We start from the raw sequence: 24,950 nt of genomic DNA on the forward strand, positions 1-24,950 counted from the left end.
GTCCACAAGCGAATCCTGTGTGTACATCACGCTACAAAACAGAAATCCACACATCGCATTACAAAGTCTTTTGGTTTTCAAACAAGGTGAAACATCTGTGCATGGTGAGGTATTGCATTTTAAACGTTTATGCATAATTGAGATATGTGCCTTCTTATAAAAACCACCTGTACTGAACGGAGGGCACACAACGCACTTCCACGCGATGATCAATTCTATTAGTAATTGAAAACGTTGTTGATTCATTCAAGACCGGAACAAAACATGACAACTTACCTTTGATTTTGAATTCCGTTGTTCTTAGAGAAGTAGTATTTCTTGCCATGACGGTGAGGCACTCCATACTTGGGATAATTCCATAGTTTGGTCAACTCGCGCTTGATTTCTTCTCGCTCTGAGCAGGACTCGATGAAAGGTTGACTTACGGCGTTTTGTTGGTCCACAAAGTCCTTGGTCTCTTGCGAATCGGGATCTTCCATCCACCGATAGGGATCAGCCACCTTGACCAAAAAAGTACACGTTAACCAATTGCCAAACGACATTCTTTTCATGCTGAATACTTTACTTTGATCCCAAAGTGCTCCTCTACCACGGATGCATCGCGTCTAGGACTGGGATACTTCATGGAGCTCATTGTCGCGGAAAGACAGGCTTTTTGCTGCAAAGAGAGTTTGAAGTTAAATCACCCATCATGCGATGTAATGCGATAGACTGTCGAATACGAATGAATCACTGATTGAATTAACCCCTGCTCGAGGTCAGGGATCCATGCAAAAGACGAAACACGGTTTGGGCAATCTTAAAGCTTGGAAGAAAAATTATTTCCACAAGGCAGCCGGCCCACTGGGGTTCATGTCATGTCTTTTCCCTTTTCCATTTCGAGTTTATCGTTCAAATTTGCTGACGAATATGACGCTGCGACCTTTAAAAAATGTCAGTCGGTTTGGCTAGCTATGTACAATACAGCAGTCTAGTGGTATAGTAGTACCGGTATAGAAAGAGCACCAGTAGCAGAGTTTCGCATCTACATCTTGCATCGCTCTTGAAAAGGCAACACTCGATCGCCCGGGTTGGACAAGAAAAAAGATAATGAGATTGGAACATCGAATGTCAAGACTGACTTTCAGTTGCAACTGTACTAAATAATGCAAAGTTGTCAGCATCTTCGGTTGGCTGCAGAAGGATGATCACTGGCCGAAAAAATATTCGAAACAATCACTATAGGCTCAAAATAACCGGATTTAAAAGGAAAACAGATTGAAATAATCTCCTGAGATGAGAGAACGCAGCTAAAATCTGCTTGGGAGTAATAATCAATCCAATCTAATGGGTGTCTTTCTCAAATCCTTCATTATTTTGCAGAAATCGAGCGATCGTGAAGCATTATTTCAACACGTAACATTGATTAACTGACACATTTTGCTGAAGATATCTTGTCTTTTTCGATGTTAATGGATGCCTGAATTCAGTATTTTTCAACTGATCAATGAATACTCGAGTCCTCATAGTCGAATTTTTATCTAAAAATGATAAGAACTACAGGGATACCGCCCAACGCTGCTCCGTGATCGTCTCAAGCGGGGTGAAAAGTATCGAATTTTTGATAGAAAGATTACAACTTCCACCCCTAGTCGATCATCCGGGGCTCAAAATCTGGTGTGATTTGAGGCATTATTTCCTGTCACGGTACATACGTCGTTGTGTACCCAAAACTAATCAATTTCTCTCCATCTCAAGCTTTGGCCAGTCTACCCTTCCTGATTGGTCATTGATTGGTCTTGAAAGGCATGAAACCAAAGTGAGCATGTATGTATGTATGACTTACCGTCACCAATCGAGGCCGAAAATGGGTTGGATGACTCCAAACAAGAGGATGGGGATGGGGACGGAGGTGAGAGCCGTGAGAACGGAGTTGGCCGATCAGCGGAACCCAGGAGCCTTTTTGGACGACAGGGTACAGGACGAAGGACGAGAGGGATTGCCACGGTTGAACAAGTCGCACGCCACAGACGCCGCCGCCGCCAATACCACCACCGCCAGATAAGAGGCGAATCATACAGACCGACACAGAGAGACTGAGACAGGCAGATCAGCCACAATTCCTCAACGCACCCGCACTCACAGGACTAGAGGACTAGAGGAATGACTAGGCATGGAGTAGCAAGGAAGGGACAAGAGAAATCGGTATCCTGTCCGATTATTAAAAGACTCAGCTGGCCGTCCACTGATGGGAGATTGAAAACGCACGGGTGTCAATGGAATGGACCTGCTATTTGGAGTGGAATGAGTTCTTATGGTTTGTTAATAGAAAAACTTTTGATAACATTTCATTTGATATCCCAGGATTCTGATTCTAGTCCATCAATGAACCATAGAATCAAAGAAATAATCGCAAAGTTGATCGTTTTGGCTGTTGAGGTTCCAATTTACTGTCATCTAATCATTCAGCCGACATCATCAGGCTGACGATCTAGTTTCTGCTTATGAAATGATCTGATACAAGGGAAACATATGGCCCCAATATACTAAGTGATACAGAGTCAGAACTATTTTTTTGCATAGATTTTTGATCACAACCGTTATGTTCACTTTTAGAATGAAAAAAGCTCGAAAATCAATCTTTTCGTCAATGTCGGAACGAAGTCATGCGTCACCTTGGTCGAATGTCAACATTACATTGATTTGACTTTTAAACCCCAGTCCCATTCATTCATTCATTCATTCATTCATTTATTCATCCAGCCAGCCAGCCAGCTAGTATTCCTCCGTATAGATACGCCTTTCGTCATGGGCGTGGGGCGTGCCCTGCGGTCCCTGTCGCGTAGTTGGTACGTGTGTCGGATCACGTGCCTGAGTTTGTTCTATCAGGAATTCATGTCTTGGTCGTACGTGTTGGATACACTCTTGGAGCCGTGGTTCCGCTTGGGCGACTACGGCACGCAGGCTTTGGGCCCGTTATTTGTGCTCACGGTGGTGTCACTCAATGCTCTGGTGGTGGGCATTGCTTACCTCGTGGGATTGCCCTACTACTGGCGGAAGAACACCCAACTGGCCTTAGGCAAGGATTTGGGATTTGGCCCGGGTTTCATAGGGTTCAGTTGAGGAGTGAGCGTTTGACATTGGATGCCTAGAAGTTGATCTAGATTTGGCCGGGATAAACATTAGGCACTACCAGGGACTTCTAGAGATGTGGACAGCAAACGGAAGCAACAAGTTTTTATCTCCTAAACCGTTCGCTTTTGTCTATATTTGCAGATCATTCGACCACGACATGACTATGTTAAGGGAACTCATGAGCTATGTCCAAAGTTATGTAGTAAACACTACATTCATCAGCTTTTGACAACATGACTTTGAAACGAGCTACTTTACAAGTAAATGATATAGAAATGACCTATTTTTAACTGAATTGAAGAGATCTCCGTTTCTTATTTATTACTTTAATTTGAAAATTAAGTAGCTCAGCGTTGCTATGACCAAGAGGAGCCCGATTTGACGAAAAGCTTGTTCACAGTCCATATTTCTTGAAGTTCGTGGTACTTCACACAGACATACAGTGTATTTGTTCTTTGGCACGATAAGGAGTCCGAGCGTATATTGATTGGGTTGGTGGTTTGAGTTGAGGACATTTAATTGGCGTTATGTTGTTGCAGGTTTGGTCGTGGTAGGACAGTGGTTCTTCGTCAACATGGTGTTTCACTTCTATCGAGCTTGGTCATTGAGTCCGGGTTCTCCACCAACAACGGGTCAATCACTACCCCAAGTCAGCTCAATTTGCAAGAAATGTATCGCTCCTAAACCTCCTCGTACACATCATTGCTCCGTATGCCAACGGTGCCACCTTTGTATGGATCACCACTGCCCGTGGTTGGACAACTGTGTTGGGTTTTTCAATCATCGCCATTTCTTTCTGTACATGGTATTTACGGTGCTAGGCTGTCTGTTCCTCATGGTGTTTGGCTTGGAAGTCATGCTCGAAGCTTTGATCACGGCCAACCCCACCATTCCAGTGGTTAACTTTTGGAACAATTGCCCCATTTCCACGCGCTCTCTAGTCATTTTTGAGGCGTTCTTGACCTCGGGTTGCTTCCTGATTTTGGGAGGCCTTACGCTCTGGCACGCCCGACTCATTCATCGGGGCGAGACGAGTATCGAGGCCCACCTGAATCGATCCGAAACGAGACGCTTGGCTGTGGATGGGCGGGTTTACCGAAATCCGTACGACTTTTCTCCCTACTATAACTGGTGCCTGTTCCTCGGAATGATCGATGGCCGGGGTTGGCGCCATGTTCTCCTACCTTCGACGCACTTGCCCTATGGTACGGGCCTGGAATTTGATTCCATTTACAGCTGTGATATTCCTTGGAACTTTCCTCGTGTTCAAAATCAACCAAAGAGAGTGCCCATGAAGCTGGCTTGAAAACTCGAAATACATTGGTAGTGTCAAACATGGTGTTCATTCGAGTTTGATATATATTTTAAGAAGAAGGTGCGTTCAAGTAGACACTGACGAGAGCTAAAACCATTTATGCGGTTCCTCCCAATGGGACATGAATAATGAACAAGATGCACACCCAAACAACATACGCGTAATAAGAGACAGACGGGACGGAGGAGATCATCAACAACAGCAAAAGCAGCAGTAGAAACAATCCGGAAATTGTCTTGGGGTTAAAGATGCTGGGATTACTTTATAACAGGGACAGGATGGAAAAGGATGGTCCAGAATGCATGGACACTTCTTAACCAAACGAGAGGTCGAACCCTTCAACCTCACCGAAATGCGATGTTTGTAAAGTGGCCCACGCCTCGAATTTCTTGTCCTGAAAGGCGAGGTCATTAAAGAAAGAATGAGCGAGGAGCTTGAGAAGGATGTTAAATTAAACACTAGACTAACCTTTCTCAAGGGTTTCTTGACAGGTGATGTGGTCACCGATGTGTTTATGGTTCGTTTGCAATAGGTTTTGCCAGTTTTCTGTTTCTTCTCACGGGGCTCCGTTTTCTCCTCAGATTCAAGGTCGACTTGTTGTTCGGGATTCCTAGAAATATATTGAAACGCTCGGACTGATGTTAAATGTCATACAAATTAGAGAATGGCGGTCCTCATACCTGGACTCCGATATTTTCCTTTTGTTGGTTTTCATCTGCTTTTTCTCTCCAAACGTGGCATTTGGAACCATTTCGTAGATCAAAGTTTGCTTGGTGGCCTTTTCAATTGGGGATTCCTTCGCAACAGGACAAACTGTCTTCGACTTTTTCGATCTTTTTCTAAGACAAGCCTTTTTCCCTAAACTCTGATTCAAAGACTCGTTTTTCAACATCGTAAATGCATCGGGCGCTCCTTCCTCTTCTTCGTCCTCATCTTGCTCATCTTCGATTTCGTTTTCTTTCATATCGGTTAAACCTTCAGTGGGACCCGCAGGGTTTACCAAGGAGTCATTTCCAACCGACGCCGAACAATCCATTGCTGGAATTTTGGAAATTTCTTCCTCAATGTCCCCATACAAACTGGGGTCGGATTGGTTGTCGGCCGACACATTTTCATCGGGAGGACGAATCACTTTAATTTGAGGTTTGGGAATCACTCGATTAGATTCGTGGCTTAAATTGGTCGACGAATACTTGGGATTAGGATTCAAGCCACCATCGATGCGTTTGGCTTGCGATGCAGTGGTCTCGGAATTTACTATGGATTTCGAAACATTTGACGGGAATCTCGAGCTGATTTCACTTTTACTATTGCTGCGATTGGCGTTAGGCTTGGCGGGGATAACAAAGCGGTACGGTTCACCCGTTTTTTTTCTCGTCTTAACCACAGAAAGTAGCTTAGGTTTGGATTGGTGGATCATACTGGCCGAGGGTGACATGAAATTATTCACCCCGTGTCCTCGCACGGGCGAAATACCAAAAAGACTCTCATTCTCCGTGTTATCGAGCTCCTCATCTTCGGAGCTTTCGTCAAATCCAAAGGCCATTTTGACCAGTTCTTGCGTGGAAAGATTGTCAGGCAAGGCGCCTTTGGCATGTCTTTCATCCGCTCGTGGAGTAGATACTTTGCCCTCGGGCTTTCTAACGTGTCGGGGCACTATAGGTGTTTTGTAGCATTTGGTGATGGGCTCTTTGGTCGCGTTCAAGGTAGAATTTCGAGCTGGCGAGCTATTCGGCTGAAATTCTGGCACGCATAGACTCGTATTTGAGGGTGGAGGTACTCCCAAGGATTCAGAGGGGTGAGAATGGTCGTGACATGAGGGCATGAAATCATCGCAATCGCGAGTGTAACCAAATGAGCTGCGGGCGGGGCTGATATTGCCCGAATTGGGCGGGTATTGCGAACTGCCGGAGGGGTGTCGATGGATTGTGGTGGCAGGGCTTTGGTGCGGAGGAACACGATTGACCGGCACGTTGACCGGATTCAAGGGCTTCCGAACAAGGGCTTTCTTGGCAACGGGCTGGGGCGTTTTCAAGTTTTTGATCTCTTTCAGAATGGGCGCCACATTTTCTCGAGCACGCTGGCCAAACGTCAAAATGATGTCGCCGGGTTGCTTTTTCGCTCGTCTTTTGGCCTTCTTCTTCTTGGCCTGGATTTGAGGCTCGGGCCCGAATTCTTCCGTGCCATAAGTTTGGACATCATATATATCGTTCTCCGTCTGACTGTGGTCCAATTTAGAGCCCGACAAAAGATTGGCTTTACGATACACGGGCAATTTGGGTCGGCTGGCCAAAAACGCTTGAATTTGAGCCGGACTGGCATTCTTGGGTGGCAAACTCAACCGAGCCTGGGAGCTATCTAACTTTTGGCCATCTCCCGCCTCAATGGGCTTAACTTGGGCCTTTCGAGTGGGCTTCTTTTTCCGGGTGTCTGAGGCCAGACTTTCCTGCTTCTTCGTCGGGCTGGACACTTCGGAACTGGGCTCAGGCCGCTCAGACGGCTGCTCAGGCGGTGGTGCACGGTTTCGTCGAGCCCGCTGAGCCACTGGGGTGGTCTTGACGGCGGTCTTTCGCGGGGCTCGACGCCGTCGCCCCGTAGCGGACCTGGGCTGCGTCACTGGCGAAACCGCCGGCGGGCCCGGCTCGCCCTGCCGGTTCTTAAGGGTGGTGGCAGCACGGGTCCGAGTGGAGCGAGTGGGCTGGAAGGCCGGGGTAAGGGGTTTGGGCGTGGGTGAATCCGAAGCGGACACGACCGATCTGGGACGGTGGGTCAGACTTTGCCACACTTGAGCCGCCTGACGGGCGCAATCGCGTTGAGGACGGCGGGTGCCGGACATCTTGTACACCCAAGGTGGGTGGGAAATTCATCCACGACTCGCGCACACCAATAGCGTGGGCGGGGCTAACGGGGCGAAGGGTGTGTGTGAGCTGTTCTTATTCGGACGTTTTGAAAACAGAATGGATGACAATGTTTTGAGAGCGCTTTTCTTTCAGAACTAAAGGGGAAAAGAAAATAAGGCCAAGATATTATTTTTTACTTTGAGGGGGCCGAAAAGAGAACAAATTTTTCCATATGGAGTAATGTATTGACGGGCAGACACGTAAATGTTAGCCGTTTGATCGGTTTCTGGGTTCGTGGAAATTTTCGTCCCTTTTGGGTTTTCTTTTCTTGGCCCGATATTTCAGATCGGTTTCATTCGGAGATTTCTGACCTTCCGCTGAGTGTTGACAACTGACGCACTCAAATTGACAGAGGGACTGACGACGGTTCGCGGGTTCTCAGACTACCCAAATAAGATCAATTTTAATTTTTCGCAAATTTTTGTTTTCGTATTTTTATTTTTTAGGGGTGTAGGGGTGTGTGTGCTAGGGTCAGAAGGATGAGCCTGCCCGGCCAGCCAAGCAAGCCATCATATCGTCTTTATGCATTTCATTTTGTCCCTATCAGTTTTGGTTTTCTGTCTGAGGACGTAGTTAGCGTCGAAAAGTTTTCTTGAGAAGGGTCAGGGAGGAGAATCGAACCGAGGGACCATAACTGGCCCCATATACTACTTTAAGCTAAGGGAGAAATGTGTTTTTTTTCAATGGCTGTACATGTTGGAACTCTCCATATTTGAGCAAACTTTTAATCCGTCTTGTGGCAATCTATGGGTGCGTTGAAAACCACGAAAAGGCACAAATGAGGATTGCTTTAACTCATCCAATTTTTACTCCAATTTTTAACCAGAGTGTCGGCCATTCCACCCCTCCCAGTGGCCTTTTTACTGCCTAATGATTACCTGTGCTGCTTTCTTTTTTTTTGTCAAAGGTCGAAGCGAAGAATAAGAATAGGGACATCTCCCGTGTTCCACTAGATCACTCACAACAGCCCGATGCTTGAACCGCCCAAGCGGCCCCCAACGTTTAATACAAAAATATTCCTGGCCCAAACCCTTGTTCTGGATGTGGCAGCCCTGAGTGGAGCGCGGGTTTTCTTCACGTTTGTTTCGATTTTTCGAATCCACGTTCAAAGTCCTCGTCCAAGGGATCGATCGAGCCAGACAGCCCGCCCTGTTTACCGAGCCGATTGAACCAAGTACGGGTCGATTACGGATTCATATAGAATCAAGCCCTCATCATGTCCTCCGCCCTACCCATGTCCAATCCGGGGCTAGCCCATCGTCCGGTTTGCAAGTACGGCCGTGAGTGTTATCAAAAGAATCCCATGCATCACGAGAAGTTTCAACATCCAACCAGCCAAGAACAGCAGAAGGAAAATCAAGCCATGGCGGCCAACAAGCGGGCCACGCCCCCACCCGATGACTCGGCCGGCGAGGCCTCTCAACCGACCATGGATCAGTCCTCGCCGCTCAAGAAATCCAAAATGGACGACGACGGACATGAAGCTACCCAGGACGCCAAAGACCAGGCTGATGTCAACCTCATCAGCGCCAACACGCCCCTGAACCCTGTGGCGGATCCCGACGACCCACCCGAGTTGCCCGCTTCACCCATGGACATGAAGGCCAACCTGAAACAGAAATTCCTAATGGATTATCCTCCGGATTTTTATTGCTTTTGGCAGTTCTGTCAGGAACGGAATCGCGATCATCCAGAATTGGCCTTGGTCGACACCTGCGGTTTGCGATTAACCGGGCCCTTCGATGTTCTGGCTGGGGCCTGGACTGGGACGGCTCGTCGTCCATCGGCCGACTATCTGGCTCATGCGCGGTATTTCTACGATCCGCCGGAGTTTCAAACCGTGCTGGCGTCGGCCGATGAGCGGCAGCTCTTTCACATCGGATATTTCCGGGACGATCCGGCCGCGTTGCCAGATTTCGTAGCGTCGAATGATCCGGCTCAGGATTGTCGGCTTAATGTCATGGGTGATAATTTGTTCGCAGCCGTGTATCGCTATGTAATGGACGTGATGCGCGACGCCGAACCGTTCAGACAAACAGCCTTGGAGAAACTTAAGGCTGCGCTTCATGTCTATACCACCATGAAGATCCAAGACCACGATTTCAGCTTGGATCTCCGCACGCCCAAGATAAAAAGCCGAGAGCGCCGAAAGGTGGCCACCACCTTTCAAGGTGTGGGCTTGGTCGTGCCTTATAATAAAGAGACCCAGGTGGGATACCGTGAAATTCCCGAGACAACGGCTTCGCTGAAACGGATTTTTAAGAATATCAACGAGGCGAGCACTGAAGAAAAACGCGCACAGGCCATGGACGTTTTGCAAGAACTCATGACCAATGTTCAATTTGCCAACGATGAGGGCGATCCGGGCATGAGCGTGGAATTGGGTCTAAATGCATTTGCGACGGGGGGACCTCATCTACATGGATCCATTGAGCATTTATTAGGGGTGGGCTACGAGTTGATGGATCGGCCAGAATATGCCCAGGTCATACGGGCTCATCTCAAGCGGCGGAATGACGGTGGGCTAACGTGTTCAAGATTCATAATTGGAAAGTATAAATGCTAGCAAGGGAAATGACTGAACGTAATGCTGCAATTGACGTACAAAACAGTGATTGTATATCCAATGTTGAAATGGTGCGTTCTATACATGAATATTCGAAAACAATTCCATGGAAATTTATTTATATTTCCAAAACGGTGACCCCATACACATTTGAGTTGTTTATCCTGTCTACGAATGCGCGGGCTCGGGTGACCCCTCTCCGCCCTGCAGGATCTGATACATTCTTAATTAATTAGTTACATGACCCGTTGGCGTTTGTTTCCAATGGTCTTGTAGCTCGTGAACCCCGTGAGCGAAGGAGCATTGGATGCCGAATTTTGCAAAAGTTGTCCCTAGCGAAATTGGTGCACAGCGCGGTTTTGGTGCGGTCTCCTCCGATGGCTCGCGTTTAAGCGTGGGGCCGCCTCCGTTGAACCCATCCGCCCCGGCCGCTCCGTAAGGGACACTTGCCCCTGTTGGTCGACTCAGTTCCTCAGGGGAGTGGGCGTAGACGCAATTTGCCCCGTTTTGACAATTGGGTATGAACTTACACATTGCCGTTTTGTATCGGTTGCGCACCCCATGGGCTAATATGCGGGGTATTGTGATGGAGGTCGGATTCCTGGGCCCTGGGGGACCCACTGGACGAGGCCCATAGCGCCCGATGGTGGTCCAACCCCTCGAGGTTGGGCCGGTCTGAGATCGGCCGGTCCGTGGGCGAATATGCACCCTCCTTGACGCTCGCAATTGCCCGTAGCCATGAAGTTTTGACACAAACTTGTCTTGTATCGGGGGTTCGAATGCGGCGGAAAAGGGCCCGGACGCGGCGGTCCGGGTCGAGGTCCAACTCCGTACGGCGGCATGCTCCCGGCCGCGGGGTGGCCTGAAACGGCGGCGGCGTCCAAAGGTCGTCGAAGCTCCATGGGAGAGTGAGCAAAGTGGCAGGAGGTTCCACGTGGGCAGACGCCCGTGCTCGATTTCTCCCGACACATGACTGTTTTGTAGTTCGACGTGTGGCTGGGTCGACCGGAGGTCCGGGGGGACGCGGCATACCCATGTGAGGGGGTGGCCCTCCCCACCTCCGCCATACGGACCGAATTCTGATTGAAGCTCGCTTCGGTCGTGAGCGTATTTGCACTCGTCGCCCCGCTCACAATGACCCATATTCATCATACTGTGACACATCGAGGTCTTTTATTTGGGGTTGGGTCGGAGCTCACTCGGATGATGGGCATAACGGCAGGTGGGCCCAAATTGACATTCGCCCTGCTCCATATTCTTGCACATGGACACTTTGAAGAAATCGCCATTCCGCGGTGCGCCGCCCATGTGGACCGGCGGCACGGGTCCGCCCATTCCGCCGGGCGGACCTTGGGCTCTCATCATTTCCATCGGTGAATGGGCAAACTTGCAACTGTCGCCAAATTGGCAATGGGGTACATTTTTGCACATGCTGTCTTGTAGGTTGGGCTTTGGAGAGCGCGTTTTCTCAGCTGGACTAGGGAATCCGGTTTCGTTCATGTTGGGCATAGGGCGGAGTTCAGCCTCGCCGTGGGCAAAGTTGCAGATGTCGTCAAAGTCGCATTTGCCGTTCTGCCGGAAACCTTCGCAAGGCCGGGTCTTGTAGAATGGACTGCGTTTGTTCTTCTCGGCCATCTTGAGACGCTCCTCGGGTTTGATGGACTTGGGGTCGATTTTGGGCTTGGGTCGGAGCTCGTGCTTGCCGTGGGCGAATTGACATTCGTTTTCATACGAACAATACATGCCCGACATAAACATCTTGCAAAGCTCGGTCTTGAAATAAGCGTGAGATTGGGCGTTGCCCTGGTTGGGCGCGGCTTTCAACACTTTTCTGCAAATCATTGACGCCGTGGGCGTATGAACACTGCGGGCCGAACGGACACGAGCCGTACTGCAAGAACTTGGCGCACACTATTGTCTTGGTCTTGCTGGATTGGACATCCTTGATTTCCAGACCCGCGCTATTCCGCAATTGACTCGTTCCATGGGCGTACAAACATTGATCGGCCTTCTCACAGGTGCCTTGCAAGTAGAACTGACACAACACCGTCTTGTAGCCCGTCTTGGGGCCTCCGCCATTGGCCGCCGTACTCCCCGGCCCCCGCCGCGCACTCCCCGCCCCGGCACTGGCACTGGCGCCACGGCACTGCACTCGGGTCAGAGTCGCTTTGACTCTGAGACAGCTGTGAGATGGCGTCCGGGGCGGTGGCCGAAGCCATAGTCGATTCGGCGGCTCCACGGCCTGGCCGGACCCGCTCGGATCGGACGAGTCCAGGGGATTCATGGCCATGGCCGGCGGTTCGTCGGGCATGACGGGGTTGAGCGCGCTCATGTCCGGCAGCGCTTCGTCCACGACGGACATGGCGTGGAGCGTGGATCGGTGAAGGCGATTGGCCAGACAGTCCTCACTCGGGCGACGGATGCTGGATTCGGGGGGCGATGGGCGGCCACTATCCGCGGGTGCGAGAGTTCAACACGGTCCGGCAACTACAGTGGACAAGACAGGCTCGTGATTCGGCTCACACGCCAATTTCCCAAGCTTTTCCAGGGATGGCGAGACACACGGTATGAAACACTCAAGAGACCAGAGACAGAGACGGAGAGTACGACAGCACAACTCGTCGGACACAACCCCGAACACAACTCACTCAATCTCTTTGGATTCGTCCGCAGCATGCATTCCAGGGCTGCCTCGAATTGGCCGAGTTAGTTTTGATCTTGGTTGGGGTAAGAAATCGAGGCCTGTCGCTTGGACCGGGCAATTTGACAGGCCTGAGAACGACCATGTAACCAATGATACGGTTTGCATAGATTATGGTTGGATGATTGAGAATGAGGAGACTTTTTTCTGCCCGAGTTTAAAATATGAGTAGCACTTATTTGGCAGTTTTACGCTATATTTGACAAGCCTGACGCTCTCTTGGCATAGAGGCTTCTGCCTACCACGCCGCTTCTCGCCAGACTACGCTGTTGTATGTCCCTAAGCTCGGGGATCATTCTTCTGACCATAGTCCATAGCAGCAAAGAACAGTAGCGGAAGATATTTTTGTGATTGTGACCGCGATTTTGCATATGTTTTGAAGGTAGAGAATGGCCAAAGTTTGCCAAAAGTTTCAATGTTCGGAAAAAGAATTCCAAATGATAGCATCTTGTACTTGGCACATTCAGATGATGGCAATTGCCTTACATACCTTTGAAACTTAATATTCTAGCGAATTTTTAAAAGGCAGGAGAGGAGAAAACTTTAATGGCCCAATTTGAGACAAGTTTCATGAAACCTCATCCATAAGCGCTTGTTAAGTGAACGTGTTCATGAACAAATGACGTTATTCCATGGAGCAAAATCGAAGACAACATGCCTAGCCAAACCACACTGTGCATGCATGGACTTTTGACATTTATTTCATTTTAGCTGCTTGTCTAAGCATATAGTATTGTGACATAGAACCAATTTGACAGTGCGTTCACTGAATTATACCAAACATGTTCATTTTGTTGGGGTTTGTAACACAGCTCACTCAAAATCAGTCGATTCTTGAAAATTCTATAGGCGGATTGTGCGAGTTGACAGCGATGTTTGTCTTAGTTCTCCCTCCCCAAAATGCCCAAAATCAGGGTGTCGGACCACATTTTTCCTTGATTTTCATTCACTTGACATCCCCTGTGGAGATCTATGCCTTTTTGGCGTGTTTCATGCTTCATGTTGACTTCATAAATTTGGGTGAGCTTGCAATGTTTTTTGACTGCTCTAATCATTTTAGACACTATCTTGTCACTAATTGTTTAAGAATAAACATTCAAGATGGGTGTAAATGTGAGCAATAGTCTTTGACGGCAGGGATTCAATCTCTCCTGATGAATTAGGTCCATTAAGTAGCAGCTGACTGATGAGTCATCGCCATTTTCTGAAAGCTCATTGGCCTACTTTTCAATACATTGAGAGCAATAACAAACTTAAATGCAACTCATGATATTAGACAAAAAGAAAATGTATGGTTTTGATAAAAACATCAGCATAATAGGAAACTTAAAGTAACAAAAAATTAAGACTTTGAACTATTTCTTATGGTTCTTGATGAGTGAAAATGAGGCAACTTATAAAAATGCAATATTGGAAGAAAAGTTTTTGCAAGAATGAATGACTTAGAGCTGTAATTTAATGACTTAACAAAAACTTATGTTAACTCAAAAAGTTCAAGTCACTTCCCCAAAACGGCCATCTTTTTTTTTTCTTGCTCCAATGTCCCAATTGACTTCTTTAGGTAGCACCTGAATGATGATATCAGCGTAAATTTTGGCGAGGTCACTAGTGCACTTTTCAACACAGGAGAGGCACTAAAAACCCAAGACACAAAGCGCAATATTTAAAAAAACGTTTTTAAGGGTTCAAAAAGTCTTTTGGAAATAAAAAGTTCTAAAAAAGGATAGTTAAGTCTAAAAATGGCTTTTTTCAGTTAAAAAAATATTTGTAAGCATGTTAATGTGCAATGTTGTGCCAGTTTTTAAAAAATACCATGCTAAATGAGCCATGCCTCTTAGAAATAGATGAACTGGAACTCTAATTCAATCCCTTAACAAAGAACTTTGAAGCCTCAAAAGAGCAAGTAACTTCCCAAAATTTGATACTGAAGTCATCTTCCTTTCCTGCTCCAATGTCCCAATACCTACCCCTTGCGCCGAAAAGAAATGGATTTTGGGACCCAAAAGTTTGAAATGGTCAATATTGAACTGATTTAGTCAAAATTTCATTTGTAAATTATTACATTAATCTATTTTTGTCATAAATCAGCCCTGCTCTTGGCATTCATACATGCCTCCAGAGGATTATGGAACGCAAAGTACTTGTAAAAGATAAATAAGGAGCTGAAGCCCTTAATGAGACACAGCTTTGTTAAAAAAAAATGTTTTGCAGACTTTGGTTGTAATGTGTGGCCAAATTGAGTAATATGACACTGCCTCACAGAGAGTATTGTTTAATATTTGATCCTTGACAAAAAGTGGGTTATTTACGACCTTAAAATAGGCCTTTGTCTTGTTAGTTGTATGGACCTGGGCCTCATCTTGTTCTTACAGAAACATTTAACCTTTGTCCTGCACCACTTTCAGCATCCAAGTAACAATTGTACAAGGCATCATATCCGCGTACTTGGCCAGAGATTCTTTCTTATACTAGACATGGTTGGATGACTCCTTTGCTAGGTAGGATCCTAGCATAAAGTCATTATTAAGCTAGGATGTTTGGATGCAATCATAAAAATAAATTGACCCAGCTTTATTCCTCTTTGGGGGCACAAAAATGAATTTACTTGAAATTCTGATGGTTATAAACTGGTTGTAGGCCTGATCAAAGACAAATAAATACCTTTTGGTCTGAATAAAATCTGATTGTGCCAGCATCCAAGCCTTTAATTGTGAATAGGATGACCTTAGAGCCAACAATATGAATGTTTCATATTTATTCATCAGTTCACCAGCTGAGGACGATTTTCCTTGCACCACTCTTGTGTTTTTGCCTAAATAATCATTGATATGATTTCTAAAACAAATTGGCCAATTAGAAAGCAGCATATTTTCTGGTGCCAAATTTATATTTGGTCTCAATAACAACGGTTTGATTGATAACACATCATTTGTGTTGTATAACTCTTCTTCGTGTGGAAAGTTAATGTTAATTTTGCCAGTTCCATTCACCAAGCAAAATGCCTCAGGACAATAGTACCGAAATTAAAGTGATTCATTTGTGGTTATTTGATAAAAACAATTACTGCCGCAAAAATTCCCCTGAGGTGCCAAAATGTCAGCTTCAGACTTAAAAATAACATAGATCATCAAGACTTATATTATCCTATCCATCATTTGCGTAAAAATGTCGACAATTGGCACCCAAAGATGTTATCACTGAACTATGTATGACTGTTACTCGGAGTATGCACTTTTCCAAAATCAATGCATTGGTTTAAAGGTTTGCACTTTAAAAAAAAAAAGGATGAAAAGACAAAAGTTAACAAATATGGAGTTTTTTTCGCTTTGTAGAAAATGACCAAAATGTCGAGAGGATCTGAAATTGGTTTACTCCTCTTATACGATACTACGGGTCCGGGTCCGGGTCCACTCGAATTTTTTACTCGATTCCGGACTCGTCAAATGTTGTTATTATCATTTTGCTTGACCTGACTCTAGTGAAAGACTCAGTGCTTTCTGATGCAGTAATGCAGTACTTTCTGACCAATCTCGCTTAAATCAACTTTATCAAATCAGTGGATATATAATTGGTCCCAAAAATGCCAAATTCCCAAGTCTGGGATGCCAAATTTACAGGAACTCAGATGCATGGAAATAACGAGCCAACATTTTATTTTCTTGAAAGCTAGACGGGCCACTGACACTTCTCTAAGCAATTTCTCAAGAAGATTTTATAGTTCTCATCTTGTAGGATCTTTGGACATACGTACGAAATATTGCAATACTTCTCAAAATCCTCTTGGTTTCCATCAGAGGGCTAGTTTCCATCATAAGGTGAGCTAGCCGGGCAGCGGTGAAGAAACTTTTTCTTAGATTCAAAGTGAATTGGAATTAGTTTACAACCTTAATCAAGGACGGGTGGCTCTTCTATGTGAACCATTTGGTCGCACTTCAAACAATTATTTAGTCCATGAGCTCATGAAGCACCCAAGTATGGACGGAATGATAGGGTCGAGAATTAACATTTTAGAATCAAGTGAACGCGTTGGTTCTAAATCAAATGAAAATGGCCCTAAGTCTTTGCGACCAAATGTTTCAGTTTTCACTGGAATCCCATAAAGTTGTAATGAGTAATGACGGATCGGCGAATGTAAGGCCCCAAACAAAGAAGAAATAAAAACATTTTGACTATCGCCCAAGAGGTTCCGTCTAGCATTTTTCGTTGGTGGATCAGATATAGTATTAATATAAAGGTAAATCAGTTTTAATTTTTGTTCCTGAATTGTTGGGGATTCCATATCTAGTAACGGTAAGGTAGTCCACAAAAATATTTGCAAACGCATTTCGATTTTGAAACCACCTTATAATGCTACACAAGCTGATTGAGCTAGCCGAGGAACTTCTAGAAATGTGGACTGCAAACGAGTTTCCCGCCAAATTGGCCTCCTGTTAGTCGTAGCAACTCTGAGCCATTTTTTGAATTAAAATAAAAATTGTACATCTCTTCAATTGTAGACAAGTCTTTTTTTTCTTTTTTACAATTTACTTCTGATGTGGTTCGCGTCAAAGTTATGTTGTCAAAAGATTATGTAGGTGACCAAGAGCACGCCTAAAATTCGAATTTGATGTAATGTTTACAACATAACTTCGGATTTATCTTCTGAGTTCCCTAAGCATAGTTTTGGGCTTAAATTTGGCAAGTTCATCTAGTCAGCCAGATCTTGCGGTCATAAGAAGTGCTTCTTTGAAGTAAAGAGATTAATTTTGGAGATTCGAATTTTTTGCTTCTTTTCACAGTTCACCTCTCAAGAAGTTCGTGCCTAGCCCTCTTTTGGCAATTGATTACCCCCAATTTTTCCATTGCTTGCTCTGTTAAGTAGTGCGCCTAAGGAGAACAAAAACTATTAATCCAGCCGTTGCTCAAGCTGGAATTCGAAATGCTTAATTGGAACAACCTGCGATCCCTCTCATTTGAAGGAAGGCTCAACCAACGTCTTCACCCAATTCTAAAATATATGTAATTCTGAAATGTCTTGACCCGATCATACCCGTCCTTAGTCGAGCGGTTCCTATATGACCCAAGTCAATGTCAACAAACCTAGAACTTGAACTGGCAAGGGTGAGTTGATTTCTCTCCAAGATTGAGCGACGACGTACCACTAACCAATTAACCCGAAGGCTACCCGAGCTGCCTACGCGGTAGAAACCGCCCTGCATCATGGCCACGCTATGGTTGGCTCGTTCTGGCCTAGGTTGGAGCCGTGCCCTTAGACGAACCCTCTGCACGTCGCGTATGGGCTCCGGTTCTGGGTTCGCTCTGGCATCAAGCCCACGTCTGACATGGGTAACCCGGGTCGAAGGTTCACACCCTTCTTTGCAACCACGATGGACTACTCCTTATTTAAATCGGTGGCATGCCTCCAAGGCCACGGACGACCCGCCATCCGAGGTCACTTCCACTACCGATAACAACCCCTCAGGTGAGTATGGTTCGTGTATGTAGAGGGAATGATTTGAATCACATTTACGCCTAATCAGGTAAAAAACTACTATGTATTTCCGTTCCCTTGGCCAAAATTTTGTCAAAAATACTTTGCCAAAAATGATGTATACAAAGGGCTAAGGCAAGAAGCACAGTTGGTACGGTCAAATCGAAATTGCTCAAAGTGTTAATAGAAGGATTCTAAAAAAAGTCATTATTGTCGACAAGGCAGCCTAAAGATGCAACAAAGATTGAACAAATACGCCAAGCTTTATTATCAGCTTTCATTGGTAGGTGATGAAATATGTTGACAGGAAAAATCCCATTTTAGAAGTGTTCGAAACAAAAAACGTTATTTTTACAAATGACCACATGAATATTCAAAAATGATCAAATACAAATGATGCGTCTGTTATAATTTGATTTCGTTTTTTTCGGATTTTTTACTTAAAACTTATCTGAACGTACACATGGATTTGATGAATGAACGGATGCTTCTCGTTGCTAGAGAATGATGAAGATGCGGCGACGTCGGCGGAGGGTTCCCCTGAGAATACTTCGGACTCGCCATATGCCAATATTGTTGTGGAGAAATTGGACCATTTTCATATCATGACCATTGGCATCAATCGACCCGAGAAACGAAATTGCGTAGATATCCAGACCGCCGAGGAGTTGCACGCGGCCTTTGAAGATTTTGAACGCGACGAGTCCATGTACGTGGCCGTATTTCATGGTTTAGGCGGCAATTTCTCGGCCGGCTTCGATTTGGAAGAGTTGTCGAAGTACGAAGACGACTTGGCCAATAAGATTGCTGCCACCATGTTCGATCGGGGACCCATGGTAAGGACACTCAACCACGGAAGTGTGCGTGCTTACTTACACCATCATCAACATTTTGGAGGGTTCAAATGAGAGTACCACCACTTTTTAAGTTGGATTGAGTGGCATCATTAACCATCTCCTAAAGTTTTCTTCTTTTGCAAATGATCTCCAATTTCATGAATTGCGCTCAACTTACTTGCTGAAGGTGCACATAGTTGAAGCTGAGTTCAACATGAATGCCCATTTTACGTATGGCCTTCTTTCTTTATCACTAGAGAGTAGATTATTATATTCATCTTAAAATGAGTAATACTTATGTCAAAGGATCAACTTTGCATATCCCGTTGTTTTTCCAATTATGCCCTTTATTCTGTGGGAGATTAAGTATCTTGATGTTTAATTTCACTCCATAGGGACCGACTCGAATGGAGTTTACCAAACCGGTCATAGCCGCTGTGAGTGGCTGGGCCGTGGCTGGTGGCTTAGAATTAGCGTTGATGTGTGATATGCGGATCTTGGAGGAGTCGGCTCGGATTGGCGTGCTATGTCGCCGCTTTGGCGTGCCCTTGATTGATGGTGGAACCGTTCGATTGCCGGAATTGATTGGCTTATCCCGGGCCTTGGACCTAATATTGACCGGGCGAATTGTGAATGCGAAAGAAGCCCTGGAGTTGGGGGTAGCGAATCGGGTGGTTCAAACTGGCACGGGTATGTTTAGATGGTCTCCTTTTAGTCTTTGAATAGATTGACGTGACCATGAAACCGATCTGATCTTACATGCAGCTTTTGGCCAAGCCATGAATTTGGCACGAGAATTAACCAAGTTCCCACAAGAATGCATGAGAGCCGATCGCAATTCAGCCATTTATGCTACGTTTTCGTCAAAGTCATTAGAGAGCTCCCTCCAATTCGAAAGCGAACATGCTCTGCCCATTTTGAAAAGGGTAAGTATAAGGTATACACGTTAAAGAAAGTTCTAAATGTACGATTGTGGGTCCCTCTTTGCAGGAGTCAATCCAAGGAGCTAAGAAATTTGCAGAGGGCTTGGGCAAACACGGCAAATTCAATGTTAATAAAGTAGTAGAACCTCAGGAGTGGCAAAAAGAATTGGACGAAATCAAAGACAACATCAAAGAGAAAGCGAAGAAAAATGAGGACGATGACTCAAAGCTGTTGAAAGATTGAATAGGCTGTCCATGATTTGAATAAATTTGTTTATTTGTTTTCAAAGTCGTTGCTCCCGTGGGTTTACATAACATCAAACACAAGTTTCAAAAGATCAACCAAAAAGATATTGAAGAAGGGAAAGTGAGGAGGTGCTTATGGTCGGATGAGGCTGCTTTTCCATCAGAATCAGCATATCCAGGTTGATGGCGGCAGCCCACAGAGATGTAGCTCACTTGTGAGCACCCATGGCTAGACCTACAAAGTCCTCATATTGAAAGTTGGCCTGCCCTCTCATTTCTCGATCTCGAGCGCGGAACGAATCTGAGACAAAAGATGAGAAATGGCATTAGATCAGCCTTACGGAATTTGCAAGGCTTTGTCGGGTTTACCGGTTAGCCGCTTGATCTGCACGCAGGCCACGATGAAATTGTCCAGAGTGAGTTTCCTCGATCGGGGATCATACTTGGAAAGAAGATTCTGAACGAAGGTCGGAGTGAAACGATATCCCATTTGTTGGAACGCTAAAGGGGGGAATGGATGAGAAATCAGAATAATGGCATTCCAGGTGCAAGTGCAAAAGGTTTTGGAAAATTTCCAAGTCCTTGACAAGAAGCTTTTTATGTTAAACGTTTGTCCATCCAGGGAAGACTGAAGAGCCAGTGAGTATTTATTTTCAAGATGAGAAAATTCAGTCCGATCTACGACTAGACTACGAAAACAACAATGGAGCATAATAGTTCTTCGAACGGAGGACCGACAATGTGGAAACTTTTGTTAGACAAAACACCCGAATTCCTAGGGAAATGCTTTGAAGAATTAAGACAACCATGGAATAATCGATCCATATCCATCAAAAAGGTGCCTCAAGATGAGAAAATGCTTTAGAAACCGTCAGTTAATAGGAAAACTGCAAACTGAAAAGCATGGGTGCAAGAAGAGACAGCTCTAGACAGGTCCTCATCTGAAAAACCTGTCATCGAGACTAAGAACACAATCCAGAGTCTATCTCTTTCTTTACCTTGCATCAACTCTGACTCTTCAATCCTCCCCGAACGATCCTTGTCAAAGGATTCGAAAACGGACTTCCATTGATTAATGTAACTATACAGCTGCTGGAACTCGTCGCAGTCGATCGTTCCCGAAGCGTTCTTGTCAAAGATGTCTGAAAGCATGGAAGAAATCAACCGTGAGAGATAGGTCACCATCACCTACCTTGTTGCAATTCTTGGAATTCAATGAAACCGCTGCGGTCGCGGTCGATGCTCTCAAAGAGACTCTTCCATTGATTGATATAGTTGAAAAGCGCACCAAACTCGTGAACATTGATGGTTCCCTTGCGATCTCTGTCAAACATTTCTGTACACAAAATCAGCGTTTAAACAGAAAGAGGCCAATTAATATATCAAAATAATGTTTCAAATCTCTAGTAGTACGTGCCGATTTCATCTACGTGATGAGGAGGAAAGCTCGATATCGTACAAGACCTCACTTAGGAAACCCTTTTTGTTTGAAAAGCAGACGAACGGGGTTCAACCAAATGGTGGCCAATTCTTACCAATCATCATTCGACAAGCTTCTTCGCTGAAATGACTCCAATTGCCGTTCACCAGGGCTTTTTGAAGCTCCGGTGCCGTAATCGATCCGGACCGATCTTGATCGACTGCATTGAACCATTGTGAGATATTAGAGTCCACTTGTGGAGTGGGCGGAGCGCCGGGAAAAGCCCCCGAATTTCGGGGTGGGCCACCGCCATAATTTTGAGGTGGAGGGGCACCACCACCATATCCTCCGGGAGACACACCATAGCCACCTCCCGGAGGGGCACTAGCGCCCGGATAGCCGCCGCCGCCGCCGCCACCACCGCCCGAGTAACCCCCGGCACCTCCGCCTCCTGGATAGCCTCCACCGCCGGGATAACCACCACCGACATTTCCACCGCCAGGGTAACCGCCACCGCCGCCAGGATAACCACCCTAAAACGACGAAAAAAGTTCTTCAGACACTGTTCTCACCCCATGTTTTATGTAAAGTTACGTCATGGGCAATTTCATTCGCGGACAAGCCAACTTTAAAGAACATCCCAGAATAAAACTCGCCCCTGGTTTATTTATGGAACTTTGTCGTGACTTGCACATTCCAATTTCGTTATTCCTAGGTATGAGCACCTTAATCAGTGGATGGACGGGCTAAGGATAAAGACAATATCTATTTCATTCAAACTGATCTCGAGCGTTTTATATCGCAAGAGTTTGCAGTGGCATGGGGAAAAAATGAAACATAATTATCAGCTCAATAGTGTCATAATCAATCGCTGAACTTAGCTATTTGCCTTGTGATTTATTTGTTTTCTTTTTGCCCCACGAAGCCAGGACTCACAAGTAATGCCGAGAGTTTTTGAAGCAATGCAGACGAGAGATTAAGCTAAAAATTCAATACGCAATATAACAGGCCAAGTAATTACCCAAGATGGCACCAAGTTCGGCAAAGAAAAGAGTCAATTCTTAGGCCTAACTTATACATTCATTTTTGACAAATTTCGGGGGTTTGGGTTGCCCTTTTTACAATCCTCATGGGATCTGGTATTTTGTCTTTTGATCCCACGGCTGGTTAGACATTTGATTTGATCACCGATAAGGCCAGGCATGGAAATGAGGGCTGACATGTTTCTCTCTCGGTCAAGGGGGAAGCAGTCGGGAAAGGCCACAGAACCACTGATGGTAATCGATAGTTGAGGGCATTTTGGCCAACGACACCTTCAAATCTCAATTCACGATAGCCTTGATTCCATGACCCTACCCTTTGGCCGCCAACTTGGACTACTCAATCATGATCCCCATCCAAACCCTGTCCCTGCACTTTCCAGAAACTGTTTGGGTCCAAAAAGCCAACTTACGGACTGTTGAGGATAGCCTCCGCCTCCTCCGGGATAGCCGCTCATGACTTCAATCGATGAATCGATGGATCGAAGAATGGGTCGCGGTTTTTTCCAGCAATCAGATGTCAAGGATACGAAATCGCGTGGGAATCAATCTGCGATCTCAGACCAACACGCACTCAAGTAGGCTTACCAATGCACTGGAAAATTGAATCTGATGAGCGAGGTGGATAAGATTAAGTTTAACACTCAATGAAGCAAACGTATATAATCAAGCCTAAGCCCAGCTCTACAGATCCGGCAGATCTGGGTGTGCGTCCTCGTACATGTGAGCCAGTTAGTCAGTCAGTTAGTCAGTTAGTCAGGGCCTAGTGTGTATGCTTGTTCTAAAGTTCAATGTGGCAAGAAACCGAGCAATTGACACATCATTCTAGTGCCTGGTCGTCATCCTGCATCATCGTTCGTGGGCACTGACGTCTTAGTTCAGAGCGTTTAGCATGACGTCCAACAGGCTAACATCAGATTTGCGGATTTTCTGCCCGCCTTCACGGCTGACTCATGGGACAACTTAGTCAACAACTTCGTTATTTTGGGCTCCATGAGTCATGGCGTATCAGGGTTAGACTCACCGAGCCACGCCTAGCGTGAGGATGATGAAATCCACTCACCTTAATCAGACACGCCTTAATCAATCTTGACGGGATCTACACGCGTGCCTAAGCAGGGTTGGATTTGACTGACTTGACTCCAGTGAGTGTATGTATTTTATGGGTGAGCCATCCACTCAGACTGGATCGCTCGATCCACGGTAAACGAACGTTATTCTCCACCGATTAGTTGGCGGAGCTACTTTTTTAAACTTAACCTAACTTAATCAAACCTAACCAAATCTTACCTAACCCAACCAAACCTAACCTAATACGATATTAATAACCCTTATAGTCTGTATCTAAACCTTTACGACACATTTTGTCACAAATTAAAAAAAGTAGCCTCGCCAACTAATCGGTGGAGAATAACGTTTATCCTCGATCCACTTGGAGGGGCTTCAGCTTGACTGAATCACGATTTTCAGATAACGCATGGCTCAGGCGGCTACCTCACTGCCACGATGTCACGATGCCATGGTTTTTGGGCAGGGCATATCAACCCGGCATTAAAGGCGGGAAACTAAGGAACAGCAATGAGAAATCAGGAATTGCAACACAACAAGGTTCCATCCGGGTTGTCATCGATTCATGGTTGTCCAATCTGCTTTAGCTGAACTAGAAAATGTATGTCATTCAAGATTAGACTGTCGTCACTCTGTGGCCACTTATCAGCCCCGACGTCAGTTTTGTTGGTTGTTTAGCCTAGACAGGCAGGAGGTGTCATAGACTTCTACTGGCTAGGGATATGAAACTTACCATCGGTTTTTAATCGGCATGACCAGAGAGCCCCAGGTCTGCCCCAGGTCTGGCGCCATGGATTCCTAGGGCAAAAGTGCGAGCTTTTTAATAATTAAATCCACCTCTCTACTTTTTCGGGCTCCTTCATTGTTCAATGTGCTTCCTTCTAGTTTTCGTAAGGAAGTCCAAGGTGTTGTTGATCCGGTGGCTTCATTCACGTCAGACTTGGACAAATTTTTAACTAGTAATCCAGATCAAACCTACATTCAAGGACTAGCTTGGTCGGCCAACTTAAATTCGTTCGTAGACCAAATATCATAGAAGTTCAAAAGATGAAAAATAGACGAACTATGAACTTTCATTTTAATTGAAAGGATTGCATTACTTGTAACGGTTAGAAAAGCCCGTTTAAAACCAAACCAAAAAAGTCATCTTCTGATCAATAAAGCTCGGAAAAATAACCTACTTTATCGCCGAGCCAAACTTTAAAACTACAAAATTATAGGCAAAGGATTTTAAACTGATTTCTTATATGAAAACAAAGTTCATTGTTGGTGCCAAAAGCAAACTGAGTCTTGAAAACCCTCGTCATGTACTTCAAACATACCCAAAATAAGATTTCTTGAAGGTTAATTT

The 24,950-nt window shown here is 45.5% G+C and overlaps 7 protein-coding genes across 9 annotated transcripts in view; 3 read left to right on the top strand and 4 right to left on the bottom strand.

The window, feature by feature from the left end:
- LOC131883417 (prolyl endopeptidase-like) overlaps window positions 1-2,131 on the bottom strand; it is a 15,197-nt gene extending 13,066 nt beyond the window's left edge. The window contains exons 1-4 of the mRNA XM_059230891.1: window positions 1,826-2,131; window positions 566-658; window positions 277-500; window positions 7-31 (exon numbers count right to left, since the gene is read on the bottom strand). Coding sequence (XP_059086874.1) covers window positions 7-31; window positions 277-500; window positions 566-658; window positions 1,826-2,056 — 573 coding nt within the window. The 5' untranslated portion in view covers window positions 2,057-2,131. The remainder of the gene's footprint in view (window positions 1-6; window positions 32-276; window positions 501-565; window positions 659-1,825) is intronic.
- A 647-nt stretch (window positions 2,132-2,778) lies between these two features.
- LOC131883701 (palmitoyltransferase ZDHHC16-like) lies at window positions 2,779-4,448 on the top strand (the record flags this gene model as incomplete). Its single annotated transcript, XM_059231221.1, is given in 2 exon segments — window positions 2,779-3,058; window positions 3,654-4,448. Coding segments are annotated over 2 exon segments (1,038 nt in total). The 3' UTR covers window positions 4,421-4,448.
- A 7-nt stretch (window positions 4,449-4,455) lies between these two features.
- Window positions 4,456-7,427, bottom strand: LOC131883697 (serine/arginine repetitive matrix protein 2-like). Its single transcript, XM_059231217.1, has 3 exons — window positions 5,110-7,427; window positions 4,898-5,039; window positions 4,456-4,823 (listed from the first exon to the last, which is right to left on the bottom strand). The coding sequence occupies exons 1-3, from the start codon at window positions 7,263-7,265 to the stop codon at window positions 4,743-4,745; spliced, it is 2,379 nt and encodes a 792-aa protein (XP_059087200.1). The 5' UTR covers window positions 7,266-7,427; the 3' UTR covers window positions 4,456-4,742.
- A 234-nt stretch (window positions 7,428-7,661) lies between these two features.
- LOC131883699 (histone PARylation factor 1-like) lies at window positions 7,662-10,204 on the top strand. The gene has a single exon (XM_059231219.1). It carries the CDS (start codon window positions 8,546-8,548, stop codon window positions 9,893-9,895), a length of 1,350 nt encoding a protein of 449 aa, XP_059087202.1. The 5' UTR covers window positions 7,662-8,545; the 3' UTR covers window positions 9,896-10,204.
- LOC131883418 (uncharacterized) lies at window positions 9,985-12,257 on the bottom strand. The gene is given in 3 exon segments (XM_059230892.1): window positions 9,985-11,031; window positions 11,075-11,707; window positions 11,709-12,257. Coding segments are annotated over 3 exon segments (1,752 nt in total). The 3' UTR covers window positions 9,985-10,461.
- A 5,305-nt stretch (window positions 12,258-17,562) lies between these two features.
- On the top strand, window positions 17,563-20,114 carry LOC131883569 (uncharacterized). 2 transcript variants are annotated; one of them, XM_059231070.1, is made up of 6 exons: window positions 17,563-17,696; window positions 17,756-18,057; window positions 18,568-18,902; window positions 19,298-19,592; window positions 19,668-19,828; window positions 19,893-20,114. In XM_059231070.1, the coding sequence occupies exons 2-6, from the start codon at window positions 17,796-17,798 to the stop codon at window positions 20,067-20,069; spliced, it is 1,230 nt and encodes a 409-aa protein (XP_059087053.1). In that variant the 5' UTR covers window positions 17,563-17,696; window positions 17,756-17,795; the 3' UTR covers window positions 20,070-20,114. The 2 variants fall into 2 exon arrangements, with proteins under 2 accessions (XP_059087053.1, XP_059087052.1); XM_059231069.1 differs by having other exon boundaries at window positions 17,660-18,057.
- On the bottom strand, window positions 20,082-23,732 carry LOC131883570 (peflin-like). Of its 2 annotated transcripts, none has more exons than XM_059231072.1 (6): window positions 23,595-23,732; window positions 22,945-23,126; window positions 21,607-22,024; window positions 21,070-21,213; window positions 20,441-20,572; window positions 20,082-20,372 (listed from the first exon to the last, which is right to left on the bottom strand). In XM_059231072.1, exons 2-6 carry the CDS (start codon window positions 22,987-22,989, stop codon window positions 20,281-20,283), a joined length of 831 nt encoding a protein of 276 aa, XP_059087055.1. In that variant the 5' UTR covers window positions 22,990-23,126; window positions 23,595-23,732; the 3' UTR covers window positions 20,082-20,280. The 2 variants fall into 2 exon arrangements, with proteins under 2 accessions (XP_059087055.1, XP_059087054.1); XM_059231071.1 differs by lacking the exon at window positions 21,070-21,213 and adding an exon at window positions 21,264-21,407.
- Window positions 23,733-24,950: the final 1,218 nt, after the last annotated feature.

This window comes from Tigriopus californicus, chromosome 7 (assembly GCF_007210705.1).
Source record: "Tigriopus californicus strain San Diego chromosome 7, Tcal_SD_v2.1, whole genome shotgun sequence".
Taxonomy (NCBI): Eukaryota; Metazoa; Arthropoda; class Copepoda; order Harpacticoida; family Harpacticidae; genus Tigriopus; species Tigriopus californicus.

Coding starts and splice junctions, on each gene's coding strand:
- LOC131883569 (XM_059231070.1), top strand. CDS start 17,796: ATGGCCACGCTATGGTTGGCTCGTTCTGGCCTAGGTTGGAGCCGTGCC. Junction 18,058..18,567: donor TACCGATAACAACCCCTCAG/GTGAGTATGGTT, acceptor TCTCGTTGCTAG/AGAATGATGAAGATGCGGCG. Junction 18,903..19,297: donor TGTTCGATCGGGGACCCATG/GTAAGGACACTC, acceptor TTCACTCCATAG/GGACCGACTCGAATGGAGTT.
- LOC131883570 (XM_059231072.1), bottom strand. CDS start 22,989: ATGAGCGGCTATCCCGGAGGAGGCGGAGGCTATCCTCAACAGTCC. Junction 22,025..22,944: donor GAGGCTATCCTCAACAGTCC/GTAAGTTGGCTT, acceptor TCGTCGTTTTAG/GGTGGTTATCCTGGCGGCGG. Junction 20,573..21,069: donor AGAGTCAGAGTTGATGCAAG/GTAAAGAAAGAG, acceptor TCCCCCCTTTAG/CGTTCCAACAAATGGGATAT.
- LOC131883697 (XM_059231217.1), bottom strand. CDS start 7,265: ATGTCCGGCACCCGCCGTCCTCAACGCGATTGCGCCCGTCAGGCGGCT. Junction 5,040..5,109: donor AGGAAAATATCGGAGTCCAG/GTATGAGGACCG, acceptor ATATATTTCTAG/GAATCCCGAACAACAAGTCG. Junction 4,824..4,897: donor TCAAGAAACCCTTGAGAAAG/GTTAGTCTAGTG, acceptor CTCGCCTTTCAG/GACAAGAAATTCGAGGCGTG.
- LOC131883699 (XM_059231219.1), top strand. CDS start 8,546: ATGTCCTCCGCCCTACCCATGTCCAATCCGGGGCTAGCCCATCGTCCG.